This window comes from Antechinus flavipes, chromosome 4, assembly GCF_016432865.1.
Source record: "Antechinus flavipes isolate AdamAnt ecotype Samford, QLD, Australia chromosome 4, AdamAnt_v2, whole genome shotgun sequence".
NCBI classification, from domain to species: Eukaryota; Metazoa; Chordata; class Mammalia; order Dasyuromorphia; family Dasyuridae; genus Antechinus; species Antechinus flavipes.
Window position 1 is genome coordinate 274,916,071 of NC_067401.1, and position 14,513 is coordinate 274,930,583.

General features: G+C 33.8%; 1 protein-coding gene across 1 annotated transcript in view; it reads right to left on the reverse strand.

Annotated features, from left to right (window-relative positions):
• Window positions 1-14,513, reverse strand: part of USP45 (ubiquitin specific peptidase 45) — an 81,017-nt gene that overhangs the window by 52,467 nt on the left and 14,037 nt on the right. Inside the window, exons 3-5 of the mRNA XM_051997441.1 lie at window positions 8,558-8,727; window positions 7,456-7,559; window positions 6,594-6,694 (exon numbers count right to left, since the gene is read on the reverse strand). Of these exons, the coding sequence (XP_051853401.1) occupies window positions 6,594-6,694; window positions 7,456-7,559; window positions 8,558-8,727 (375 nt within the window). The remainder of the gene's footprint in view (window positions 1-6,593; window positions 6,695-7,455; window positions 7,560-8,557; window positions 8,728-14,513) is intronic.

Consider the following 14,513-nt stretch of genomic DNA (forward strand, 5'->3'; position numbering starts at 1 on the left):
TTGAGTCTTTATAAGAAACTAAGAAGCAGTGATCTTGCTGCCATTCCATTCTACTACGCTAGTACCAAATAAAAACCTCATTTTTGCTTTTTCTAAAAATGCAGTTTATCAACCATTACGCCATAAAATACTTGTTTAAAAACAATTTATATGCAATTTAACACAAAGGGTGATAACAGATACATGCCCATAAACTTTAACATGCACTTTATGAAAGACTGTCATTAATACTGGGGGGACACACAAAAGACATTTTTTCATTAAAAAATTGACTATTAATAATATATTTCATTAAGGTTAATGAGATGGCAACAAAAAATAAAAACTACTGCCAAACCACTTAAGGGTTTATTTTTTTTTAATCATGATATTTTTTTAAAGTATCAATAGAAATTACTGAGAAAATTTAAGTATAAATAATTCAAATTGTAAATTGTTTTCTTCTCTTAAGAAATATATATATTTTGAATAGTATTTTATTTTTCCAAATACATACAAAGACAATTTTCAACATTCACCTTTGAAAACATTGCATTTCCAATTTTTCTCCCTTTCTCTCTTCTCCTCTGCCCAAATAAGCAATCGGATAAAGGTTTAACATATGAAATTCTTCTAAATATGTTTCCATATTCATCATGCTGAGCAAGAAAAATCAGATCAAAAGGGGGAAAAAAAACAAGCAAAAAAACAACCATAACAACAAAAAGGTAAAAAAAAGTCTATGCTTTGATTCACATTCAGTCAGTCTCCATAGTCCTTTCTCTGGATGTGGATAGAACTTTCCATTACAATTCTCTTCGCAGTGCCTTGAATCACCTCACTGTTAGAAAAAAACAAGTCTATCACATAATCTTGTTTCTGTGTACAATATTCTCTTGGTTCTACTCATTTCACTTAGCATCGGATTGAACAATAAATTTATAAAAAGAAATTTAACAATATTCCAATTTAGAAAAAACTAGCAAAAAATCTAACAAAATTATCATTTAAGTTTTTGTGCATGATCTATTTAAATTCAAAATTAATTAGTATTAAAGAGAAAAGCAGCATAACAATAGTAAAGATGACCTCAATGTTAGAAAACAGTTCAACAATGAAATGATTCAAACCAATTCGAATTGTTCAGTGATGAAGAGAGCCTTCTACACCCAGAGAGAGGACTGTGGGTACTGAGTGTAGTTCACAACATAGTATTTTCATTTTGTTGTTTGCTTGCATTTTATTTTGCTTCTCTCTCTCCCTTTTTTTTAAACTGGTTTGATTTGATTTTTCTTGTGCAGCATGATGGTTGTATAGATGAATATGCATGTGTTGGATTCAACATGTATTTCTACAATGTTTAGATGTATTAGACTGCATGCCATCTAGGGGAGGGTGTCTGTGTGTGTGTGTGTGTGCGCGCGTGTGTGTGTGTGTAATTGGAACACAGAATTTTGCAAGGGCTAATGTTGAAGAATTGTCCACAATATGTCTTGAAAAGTGAAAAGCTTTAATAAAGAAAAAAAAGAAAAAGGAAAAAGAAAATGGTTCAAATCTTACTTCTGACACATACTGATTTACATAAGCGGAAGGGATTTCCTCAACCAATAAAATGACTGGTTCCAGTCCAAAGGACTAAGATTTATAAAAATAAAAACATTCTTTTAAACAAATCTACTAAGTAGCACTCTACTAGAGCTCTTGCTGGTAGAAATTTGGAATCAGAGAAGTTCCTTTTCCCACTGCTGAGAAGAGTATGATGTTGGGTGATAAGAGTGGAGATATGATTAAAATAAAACACTAGATCAGGAATCAGAAAACCTAGGCATTCATGCTCAGAAGTTTATAGCACTATACTGCTATTACAAAGAGTCATATTTTTATGATACCATGTTTCTGATAATCCATAAAGAATCACTGTGGCATGAAGGTGACCTTGGTTTCTCAAAGACAATTCTTGTGAAATATAAGATTTGTCAAGTACTACAGCAAACAAACTTTTGAGTATAAGTTAGAGACAGACTCATTTGAAGTCTAGTCTAGCAAACTTTGGAGATTAAGAGTACCTACTGCATGCTCAGTATGCTTCTGCCTCTTGAAGACCTCACAATCACAATGGAAAGGATATGAAATAAACATGAAGTAGTTAAAAAATATGCAAGGTAAAGTGTTATTAAATGTCAATATGAGAAATACTGCACTGTCACTAAAGTTCTTAAAGGAAGTAATGAGGGTATAGACCTTACTGCTACCTCTGAGAAGTTTGCTTTAATTCCTGAACAAGGCTCAAGCTAAATCTTCACTGGTAGAAGTTGCAAAGACAAGAGAGGAGGAAGATATGCTCGGCAGAGGGAATATAATTACAAAAATAGGGCAGTAGGAATTAGTCCATGATGGATAGTAATGATGGTCACTCTGGCTATAATGTAGGGAATCAAATAATTACTTCCTTAAATTCTCATATTATTTCAAACTGCAAGCTCCACAAAGCTAATAATTCAGATTCTTTTCCTCTTTATGGATAAGTAATTTGGGGAACTATTTATCCAAATCTCAACCCATTCATGCCAAGTTTTCTTATAAATGTTCCATGAGAGTGGGGTTGGTAGGTGGTCAACAAATATGCACCAAACATTATGTAGGTACCACAGCACACTGGCTATCTATCCCTCTTTCGCATTACATTGCCAGACCCCCCTTTCACTTCTTATACATAATTCTTCATTCAAAATACATTATGGCTTCATTTATTTCCTATTTCCCCATTAGTTTTTCAGTTCAAAATTTAGTAATTTCCATCACAGTATCCCATAACATTTTCAAGATAAAGAGGGTTCCTTACAAAGAAGCAGAAGTAAAATTGTGTCTCATTTCTCTATCAATTCAAATGAAAACTAGCAATAACATCAGGTAAAACTGTTATGATAACAGCAGCCACCTGCTATTAGCTGCTGGAGGTCTAACCTGTAGAATGGATTTCTTCATGAGAGCGAATGATGATGATACAAGGAGACTGAGAGGCAGTTGCATTATCTGACCTCTCCTCTTTCCTCTGCCTCCAATTTATTTCATTCCCAGGCCACAAGCAACACCTGTGTCAGTAAAAGCTGCTTTGCAACTCCTTCAGATGTTATGATTCACAGCTGTGAAAGTTCTCGGAGAATTGACCTGCCCTTTCACTTAGGCATGGTCCTTAACAATTCCCTGTTTTTTTGTTTTAGACGTGATTATTTCCCCCCCACAGCATGATCAGTAAATTTGTGCATTTGCTGTTATCTGAATCTGCACACTGAGGAATGCAAGCAGCACTATCACCTCTGGATGGTTGTAGGGTGAAATATTATAGCAGGTGTTGATCTTGTGAGATGGCATGGAGGCAAACTTTCAAACAGAGAAAAGGACTATAGTCAGAACAGGCATTTAAGTCTCTCATCAGTCTTCTGGTTCATACTTTTGAAGTGCTGGCCCATTTAATTACCCCGACTAAAAAGAAGGAACTCTGGGGGGATCCTACTCACGAAAAGCTCTCAAACGCTGCTAGTTCTTTCTGTAATTCTTGTGTCCCACATTTGGGCACCATATATTGTGATACGGGTGCCACCTGCCAATGGCTGCTGGAGACCTAACTCAGATCTGTAGAATGGATCTCTTCATGTGAGAGAATGATGATGACACAAGGAGCCTGAGAGGCAGTTGCATTGTCTGATCTCTCTCCTCTTCCCTTAGCCTCCAATTTATTTCATTCCCAGTCCATAAGCAACACCTGTGTCAACAAAGGCTTCCCTATAACTCCTTCCTAAGTTTTGATCCACAGCTGTGGAGGCTCTCGGAGATTTGACCTGCCCCTTCAACTAGGCATGGTCCTTAACATAAGAACAGACACTGGAGAAGGTTTCAGAAGCTCAGCTTATAAGCTTATATTTATCTTCTATCAGCTTAGCTTATAAGCTTATATTTATCTTCTATCAAGTGCAAATTCCTTAACATGCCCACCCCAAATAAGTAATTGCCACTAATTCTATTTTGGGGAAGCTATTTGCTAAGATGTTGCTGAAAAGAATGATTTTATCATTTTGTTGCCATGTGCTGACATGCACTTGATATTTCAAATAAAAGAGCAAGACTGTGGTATTCCATGATTCACAACCATATAGCATTACCGGAAGACTACCAGTATTAATACATTGGCTTTTGTTTCAAGAAATATTGTAAGTTGAGATCATTGTACTGCACAATTGTCCAAATAAGGTCTAGCGGTCTCTGTTGTAAACAGTAAGGAGTGTCCAAAAGAATGAGCTACCACAAGTAGTAGATTCTCCCTTTAAGAAGCAAAGACTAGGGACACTAATATATTATTGAATTGTGAAATGATTCAACCATTCTGGAGAGCAATTTAGAACTATGCCCCAAGGACTACCACCAAATTGTGCATATTCTTTGATCCAGAAATGTCATCACTGTATCCCAAGGAAATCATAAAGGAGGGAAAAGGCCCCACACATGCGAAAATTTTGTAGCAGCTTAATTGGAAAATATGTAGACGCTCACCAATTGGGGAATGGCTGAATAAGCTGTGGCATATGAAGGTAATGGAATATTATTGTTCTATAAACAATGATGAACAAGATGATTTTAGAAAAGCCTGGATTTACATGAATTGAAACAAGCAGAACCAGCAATACATTGTACACAATAAAGCAAGGATGTGTGATGATCAACTATGAAAGATTTGATTCTTCTCAATGGTTCAGTGATCCAAGGCAAGACCAATAGACTTTGGATAGAAAAGGCCATCTGCATTGGGAAAAGAACTATGGAGACTGGATGTAAATAAACACATGCTAATGTTCACTTTTTTTGTCCCCCCCCCCCCCCTCTCATGGTTTTTCCCTTTTGTTAAGATTTTTCTCTCCAAACATGATCCATAAAGCAATTTGCACAAAAAATAATTAAAAAACAAAAACACAATTTTATATGTTGATTAAAAAAAATAGTTATTTAGTAATTCAAAGACAGTGACAACAATCCTATCCTTTGTGACTTTCCAAAAAAGTTAACCAGAACTTACCTAGTATATAATTCATACATATGACATACACACACACACACACACACGTATGTATTTTAAAGATAAACAAATTCTAGAAATTAGAACAGAATTTCTAGCAAAATTGTGGAATGGTATGGCACATACCCTTGTGATAGAATACGATTGTGATGTAAGAAATGATAAAGCGGGTGCCAAAGAAACCTATGTTTTTAAAAAGGCACAACAATAACAACAAGCTATTTTTAAAAATCAGTTCCTAGTTAGGTAGAGGAAATTTGGCCATTATTTTAGCCATTATTTTCTCATATCATTATAGAGGCTCTATTATCATCTAGATAAAGTAGATCTATGTTACATCATATTTAATCTCCACATTCTTTGAAATTTCCACAAATACTGCTAACTTACAGTAACTTTTCTTTCAGTGTTCTAGGCCCCAGATTCTTAAGATCTTCTTCATGACCCCTTTTGGGAATCTTGTAACTGAATATAGGGATCACAAAATTATGATTTATTACTAGTAAATGTTTGATTTGTATATCTATTATTTAAACATATACACACCCACCCACATATCCCCAGGGACACATAAAAATTTATTGAGTGAAAAGTGCTCACAAATGGAAAATGTTTAAGTAGCTCGGCTCTAGAAAACTCTCAAAGACCATAAGTTGCTGATGAAGTGGTGACATACACTAATAAGGAGAATTTCTACAATCAAAGATTCCATTCTGTAAGATACTCTCTAAGTGTAAATCTATTAGTTAATAGATTAAATAATAATGCTTTATAGATGCTCTATGATGCTTTTGTCAATGAAATTCAGGTCCTATTTTCATCCTTACATATACAGAAAAATCTCACTACACTTTAGGAATCAGTGACTTTATGCTCAGAGGCATACACCTATTATTTTTATGGCATCATTAATACATATTAACCAAACTCTATTGCATTATTTTGAAGTTCTACTCTTATTATTCAGTCAACTACATAATCAAGTTATCATACTCTCAAAATAGTGTCATCTCCAGCATGGACTTCCCTTGTGTACATTTGACTTAAAAACTCTATTCGCTGAATCTTACAGTGAAATTTCAAGAAATTACATTAAGGATAAAGTATCAAACTACCGAGTACAACTTGGACTAGATTAAAATATAATTGGGAAATAGACATTGTAAACTTGTGGCTCTTTGTCAGTGTTTCTACTCCACATTCAGTTCTCTGTTAGGTACTCATCTTGAGCTTTTACAGTCTAAATTTTATCCATTTAGGAATACACGTCTACTTCTATGGAACTTTTCGTAGGTGGAACTTATCTATGACCCTAATGTTATATTTTTGTCAAATTTTTATCCTATAGAATTTTTTAGTGGAGAAACAATTCTTAATCAATACTTATGAATGAAAATGAACAATAATAATTACATTATGTGGCATATGCCTGTATTCAATCCTTTATTATTATTATTATTCATATAATTGTGTCTAAGGTGAGACATACATGTATGAATTACCATGTTACTGCATCACAAGTCCCTGTAATAATCCATAAACTTACTTGCTTCTGTTTTAGAAACATGCTTCTGTAGAAAATCAACTATTTGAGCCAAAACCTTTTTATTACGATGTGTTGATAATTCTTCATCACATTCATAACACCTGAAAAAATATAAAATTTAAAATGAAGTTGATAAAAATATTTTTAATTTGAGCAATTTGAAGAGAAAATAGATAAAAATTGAAATTACTTTTTAAAAATGAAAATTCATTTTAAAGTCCTCCTAATTAGTGAACTTATTGTATTTTCAATCCTAACCTAGTAGTGGTATGGGAGAAAAAGTACTAAATTTAAAGTAAGAAGGTTTGGGAGCTGATCATGACCATTTCTAACTATCTTGTCTATGGGCAAATCACTTAATCTCACATGATTCACTTTTTAAAATTTGTAAAATGGAAACATCTCAAAGAGGTTGTTTAAGAGATCAAAAGAGAATACAGATGTAAAGTTCTTTGCAATCCAGAAATGTCAAAATAATAAATATTATTATTATAATCCTGATCTAACTTCAGTATTCAAAGCAAAGGCATTTACTGAGATGATGTAGATCAGTAGAAAGATTAGTGGATTTGAAGTCAGAACATATAACAAGTCCTAGTTCCAGTACTTACTACATGTATGATCTCAATCTTTTTTGCCCTCAGTTTTTTCACCTTTAAAATGGAATAGTAGAATGTGGACTAGACCTTTAAAGGCCCTTGTGATTCTAAATCCTGTGATTCTATAATACCAATGCAGGTTCATTCTATAAACCAATAGATGGCTTATTTATTTTCCTTTAAGCTTTAAAATAATACTACTCAATTTTAATATATGTACATAATATAATAAAAATAAAAAATACTCACTAAGCTTTACTTACCATATAATCCATGTGCTAAGATTGATGATAATACAATGGGGCTCAGTGCGAGAAGTCTGGAAATGTTTCAAAGAATGCTGATCTTCTGAATTTTGACTACATCCCTAAAAGTAAAAGAATTCCATTTTATTATGTGAATTAAGGGTCTTGATTTCAAATCAATTTTACTTTCCATCAGATGTAAATTAAGTGAGATAATTATTTTTCTTATACAAAGTAGGAAACTACTTCAGAAAATTTCTTATTAAACTTTACTTCTTACCTAAGGATTAGTCTTACTGTATTAATTACCTACTGTATGCCACATACTATGCTAAGTATTTAACAAAGATTATTCCATTTGATATTAAGTTCAATTTAAATCTCCAAATATAGCCAGTGATTTAAAATTTATGTTCCAAACTGCATATCCAAGTTTCTAACTACAAACTCCTTAACAAAAGAATCTTATCACAAAAGTAGATGTAGTAGAAGCAAATAAATGCCAAATGATACATTTTTAGAGCTCAGTATTGAAGTGGAAAAAGCTGATTCCATCTACTGGGATATAAGAAGTTGAATAAACAAAGCTAAGAAAAGATTTCTCAAAACTGAGATTGCAGGAGTGGTGACCCTTTTTCCATCAAGGGCCATTTGGATATTTATAACATCATTTGCAGGCCATATAAAATTATCAACTTACAGAATTTGATCAGTGGGAAATTGATCTGCCTATCTTTCAGGTTATCACTGCCTTAAGTTAATTATGCAAATGTTTTCATGGACCTTACACATTCCCCATCCCTTCTCTACAGAAACAAATGAAGTTTGATTCTTCTGTTCCAGCTACAATCCTGGGGAGGAACTCTCTGTGACAGTATTAACATAATCATAAGTCTATTTCCTCTAAGCTTTTAAAAAGCACAACTATCATTTCATGTTGCAAAATGTTTTTCTAGACCCAAAGAATTTATTCTGGGAAATTTTTGTTTATAGAAATATTAAACATACCTTTAGTCTTAGTCTTATAAAACTAGTGACAGGTGCTAAATACTGCATGATTAATCAAATTATTAAGAGAATAAATAAAAGACCATCTTTCCAGTTTTGTAACTTTTCTTACCTGAAAACCACACTTGAGGCACAACCAAATATCTGGTTTTATTGACTCTCCATCACAAAGCCTTCTTTCCTTTAAACATTCTGAACAAACTGACCATAAATTCTGAGCTACTGCTCTCTTCACATGGTGGACACTAACAGCTTGACTTACATGTTGGCAAGTTAAACCTGCTAAAAAGAAATATATTTATTGGATATGAATATTAAAAAACATTTTTCCAAAGGCAGGCTTTTGAGTAATTTAAAAAAAAAATCTCCACAACAAGCAAAAATTAATTAAATTAAAATATCTAGATGTGTTGGTTAAGATTTAAAGATTGAGACAATGAAAAGCCTCCCCCCTTCACCCCATTCAAAACAAAGTTGTAAAATCTCATTGCAAAGTAAGTTTCTGTATAAGAAATCTACTGATTTTATTATGGGACATGACAAAACTGAGATAAATGAGGAATTGGTACAGTATGATATAAGACTTTTGTTATCTACAGAAACAATTTTTATAACTAAATGCTTTCTTTGATCCTTGTTCTTAAACTTGTCTCTTTTGTGACTGCATTTAGGGTTTTCTTGGCAACAATACTGGAATGGTTTGCCATTGCCTTTTTTTTTTTTTTTTTTTAACATGAAATTAAAGCAAAAATGGCTAACTGGTCAACCTAATCACACTTACCTGAATCAGAGGCCAACCTGTAGAACAACCATTTATTATTATTGGCCAATTGGTCTCCATGCTCTACTTCCTCCTAATTATCATTCTTATACCTCTTGCAGGCTTATTTGAAAACTATATAAAGCACGGTCATAAAGCACATGTCTTAAGTGTCTTCCTTACTACAGGTCTAACATTCCACCCACTGTGCTACCTAAGGCCCTCTTTGATCCTAGTCACATTAAAAAGTCAATTCTGAATAGTTTAAGTGAGTTCCCAACCACAAACAGATATTAATTAAATTCTCCCAAGTCTTTTTTTTTTTAAATTATAACTTTTTATTGATAGAACATATGCATGGGTAATTTTTTACAACATTATCCCTTGCACTCCTGTTGTGACTTTTCCCTTCACTCCCTCCCCTAGGTGGCAGGCAGTCTTATACATGTTAAATATGTTACAGTATATCCTAGATACAATATATGTGTGCAGAACCAAACAGTTCTTTTGTTTCACAGGAAGAACTGGATTCAGAAAGTAAAAATAACCTGGGAAGAAAAACAAAAATGCAAGTAGTCCACGTTCATTTCTCAGTCTTCCTTCTCTGGGTGTAGCTGATTCTGTTCATCATTGATCAACTGGAACTGAATTAGATCTTCTCTTTGTCGAAGGTATCTATTTCCATCAGAATACATCCTCATACAGTATTGTTGTTGAAGTATATAGTGATCTCCTGGTTCTGCTCATTTCACTCAGTAGCAGTTCATGTAAGTCTCTCCAGGCCTCTCTGTATTCATCCTGCTGGTCATTTCTTACAGAACAATAATATTTCATAACATTCATATACCACAATTTACCCAACCATTCTCCAATTGATGGACATCCATTCATTTTCCAGTTTCTAGCCGCTACAAAAAAGAGCTGCCACAAACATTTTGGCACATACATGTCCCTTTCTCTTCTTTAGTTATCTCTTTCTCCCAAGTCTTTATGCTGCTACTAAGTAGAAATCATATTTTAATTTTCCTCATGGATTCCCCTCATTTAATATCCCCATCACAAAATTCCTAAACTATTTACTAATGTTAAACAAAAGATCCAGGCACTTAGCAGGAAGTCTATGACTTGAGAAAGAAATACAAGTTTTATGCAAATGACCTTTCCCAACTAGTTCAAAGTATTTTTTTTCTGATTCACTAAGAAGCTAAGTGGTATTTCAAAACATATTTATTTATTTAAAACTTAAATGCAAAAATAAGAAAAATAGAAAAAGAAAAATTGACATATGCCCAATAGAACATGGAGAGGATTCAAAATATGTAACAATAGATATCCATTTCAAGAAAGTATATATAATAATAGAAGTCATTGTATTCTTAACTATGAAGATTTTCTTTGCTTCCTTGTAGGTTTTCTTTTGTTCTCCATTGTGTACTTTTCTTTTTTCCCCCTTTTCTCCCCCCATTTCCCTAAAGCAGGCTGCAGGTAAGCATGGATATATTTATGTATGTATATATGTGTATACATAAAAATATATACAATACAAATATCTATATATAAGTGTATATATATATATACACATATATGTACATATACATCTAAAACATTAATATAGCTGATATAATATAGATTTCTCTCTTGATTAAATTTTTTTAAATTTGTCTAAGATCAATAATTTCTACTCCTACTAATATTCTAAATTATTATTTTTGTGTATATCGCCTATTATCTATTCCTATTAACTCTTCGACTTTACTTATATCCATTAATTTGCCTTGCTATTACTTCACCTCCCTGATGCCTCCCCATCTTAGCCATTACTATTAATCTACATACCTTATCTCACTCCAATTAATCTGAACATTTTTCTGTACCCCACCTTATTCTATTTCTTCTCCTCTTATTTCTTTATAGATTTTGGAAGGTGCTATATCCTTCTTGGTGTATATTTGTATTGTTCCTTCTTTAACACATTCCCAAAGCAACTAGGTTTTCAGAACTACCAACCCTCTTCCCTGATCTAATTCTTTTTATGTTGGTTCTTGCTATCGCACTTCATTTGTATAGCATAGTAACTATTTTTTTTATCTTTTCCTAAACAGTTTTGCTGTTTATAGAGTCATATACATAGCTCCACTCCAATCTTTCTTTTGGACTACCAAATTACTAATGTCTATTGTAGACATATGGTTTACACTTCCACATATAAAACATAAAACAATTTGTCCTTGTTGAGTCCCTTTAAATTAGTCTTTGATGTTGGCTCTTCTATGCTAAATTTACCATTAAGTTCAAATTTGTTGAAGGTAGAGACGTGAAAAATCTGAAAGTTCATTGAATATCCTTTTTTCCCCTCATTAAATATTACACTTAATTTTTCTGGATATAATGTTATCATTCAGCTGAAATCCTAGTTCTCTTGATTGTTAATATAATATTCCAGGACCAGCAGTCTTTTACTGTAGCCACTAATAAATCCTATGCAATTCATATTGTAGCTCCAGCATATCTAAATTAGATTTGTTGTTGTAGGTGCCTGCAAAATTTTCTCTTTGATCTGATGCTTTCAAAATTTAGCAATGATATTTCTGTATTTCCCTTGTAGGATCTCTTTGAAGCAGTGAGCGGTGGATTTTTTTTTTTCTATTTCTACTTTGCCCTCTTATTCTATCACTTCAGGACAATTTTCTTTATTTCTTGAATTATTGTGTGCTAGAACGGGAGGGGGAGGAGGGAAAATGATACCTCTGGCTTCAGGTCTGTCTTCCATTTTCCATTTTGACCTGGAACTCAAAACCAAGAACTCTGCTTCCCTGTAAGTGCATGGAGCCAGTAGCTATCTTGCCTCACAGCTTCTGCACTCTCCAGGTGTGTTGGTTTCTTCTTGCCCAGGGCCAGCAACACACGTGGGTCTAGTGTTCCTTACTAGCAGAGGTTTCCTCAATCTTCCTGGACTCCCCATGCAGTCTGGGAGGTAAAAGTTTCTGTTGTTCTGCCTGAGACCACCTCTGAACCCAGCCAGCTCCAGGACTCTTGCTTCAGCAGAGCTAGATTGGAAGTCTTCACACTTCACACCAGTTAATCCTCTGTTCTGGGATCTTCCTTTCTGAGGTCTTCTGGGCTTCTCAAGTTCTAGTAGGACTCCAGTTCTGCCCCAAGTGTTACTTGTTTTTCTGCCTCTACATTAGCCCCAAGGTAAAATGTTATTTTGTTTGTGGGGGATATGTGAAGGAATTGGAATTTTCTGACCTACTTGATCATCTTCCCACAATTTTTTTGTAAAAGCTAAGTGCTTTAACCTTTAGTCAATGAAATGGAACAGACCAGAGAAAGCAACACTAAAATAAGGCACAGATACAAGAGTAGGGAAACTAGTAGTAAGGAAGAGATTTGTTAAGTGTAAGAGTGGATGTGGGAAAGAAAATGTCAAAAATTCTTAAGAATAAACTTTTTAAGTTTATAAGCTAATAAACAAGACAGTTTCCCTAACTCAACCAGATTCCCAAAGCATTTTTGTCTTTAAATTGCAATTACTTGCTATGCAAGGAAATGGCTGTCAAGAGAATGATTCAACAGTTTTCCCACATCCACTCTTACACTTAACAAATCTCTTCCTTACTACTAGTTTCCCCAGTCTTGTATCTGTGCCTTATTTTGTGTTGCTTTCTCTGGTCTGTTCCATTTCATTGACTAAAGGTTAAAGCACTTAGCTTTTACAAAAAAATTGTGGGAAGATGATCAAGTAGGTCAGAAAATTCCAATTCCTTCACATATCCCTTCACATATAGATCTAAGGATCTATAAGCTTTAAGTCCTTGAACCACCTGCCCATAATCTGACCAAGATGACAGCCTGAATACTAAACAATTTTTTAAAATGTATTTATTATATGTGGAAATTTTTTTTTCCTGTAAAAGTCATGAGATTTTATTTGCCTCATACTATAATCCCAAAGTCTAAAAATATTCAACTCTTTTTTTTTTCTTTATGGTATTTTTTAAAAAATATAAAGATTTTTATTTTCAAAACACATGCATTGATAGTTTTCAACATTCTATGTTTTGTAAAGCTTTTTAATTTCAAAACACATGCAGTGATAGTTCAACATTCTATGTGGAAATATGCTTTAAAAAGCTGCACATGTTTAACTTATTTTAGATTACTTGCTGGGGAGAGAGGGAGAAAAATATGGAACACAAAGTTTTGCAAGGGTGAATGCTGAAAACTATCTTTGCATGTATTTTGAAAAATAAAAAGCTATAATTAAAAAAAAAAAAACTTTAAATACCTGGCTGAGGAGTCTCTATTTCATTCTAAAAGTACGGAAAACTAGAAGTTTTCTTAGCAGAAAAGTGACAAAGTCAAACTTGTGCATTAGAAACATTATTTGGTAATATGTGAAGCACACACTAAAGTAGAAAAACAAGTAGCAGGGATGCCAATTAAAGAGCTATTACATTTAGGGCAGTAAAAAAGCAGCCATCAGGGATAGAACCTATGATGGCAATCCTAAAAATAAAGAGAAAATGAAGTCAAGAGACCTTGTAAAGATAAACCAGATAGGATAACATCTATTTGGATATATGAGGGAAAATGAAGAAAAAGATAAGGATAATCCTAAAGTTCACCCTAAAAATTGCATCCGGAGGAAGATGGTGCTGCTCTCAAAAGGAATAAGGAAACTTTTGGCCTAAATGGTTGCTTGCTTAACTTCCCCACACATAATCCACCAAAAAATTGAAATTCATATCAGAGCAAATAATGATAAAGAAATTTATTTTATTTATTGCTGAGGCAACTGGGGTTAAGTGACTTGCCAAGGGTCACACAGCCAGGAAGTGTATAGTGCCTGAGATCACTTTGAACTCAGATCCTCCTGACTACAGGACTTCTACTATACCATCTAGCTGCCCCAAAGATAAAGAAATTTAATGATAATAAGTGACTTCTTCAGGGACAATGCAAAGTTAGCCAACAAACCACAAACAATAAGGTCAGTGCCCACAGCCTCCAGAATCAACCAGAGAAACACGAGAGACATGTGTATTTCTGAGGCTTTCTCTGTTCAGAAGTAGTAAGATGGCACCCCAAGGATGGACAGAGAAAAAGTGTGGTGAGAGCATGGACCAGGATAATTAAGAGGTTCCCAGACTCTTATACCTCCATTCTGAGATGCCTGGTGCTCTGAAAACCCTCTGAACCTCAAAGATCCCAATTGTACCCAATAAGGACATCAGAGCAGGAACAGAGATGATCCAAGGCAAGACAGAGCGAGAAGAGCCAGCTCCAAACAAAGTTTAGTAGCAAG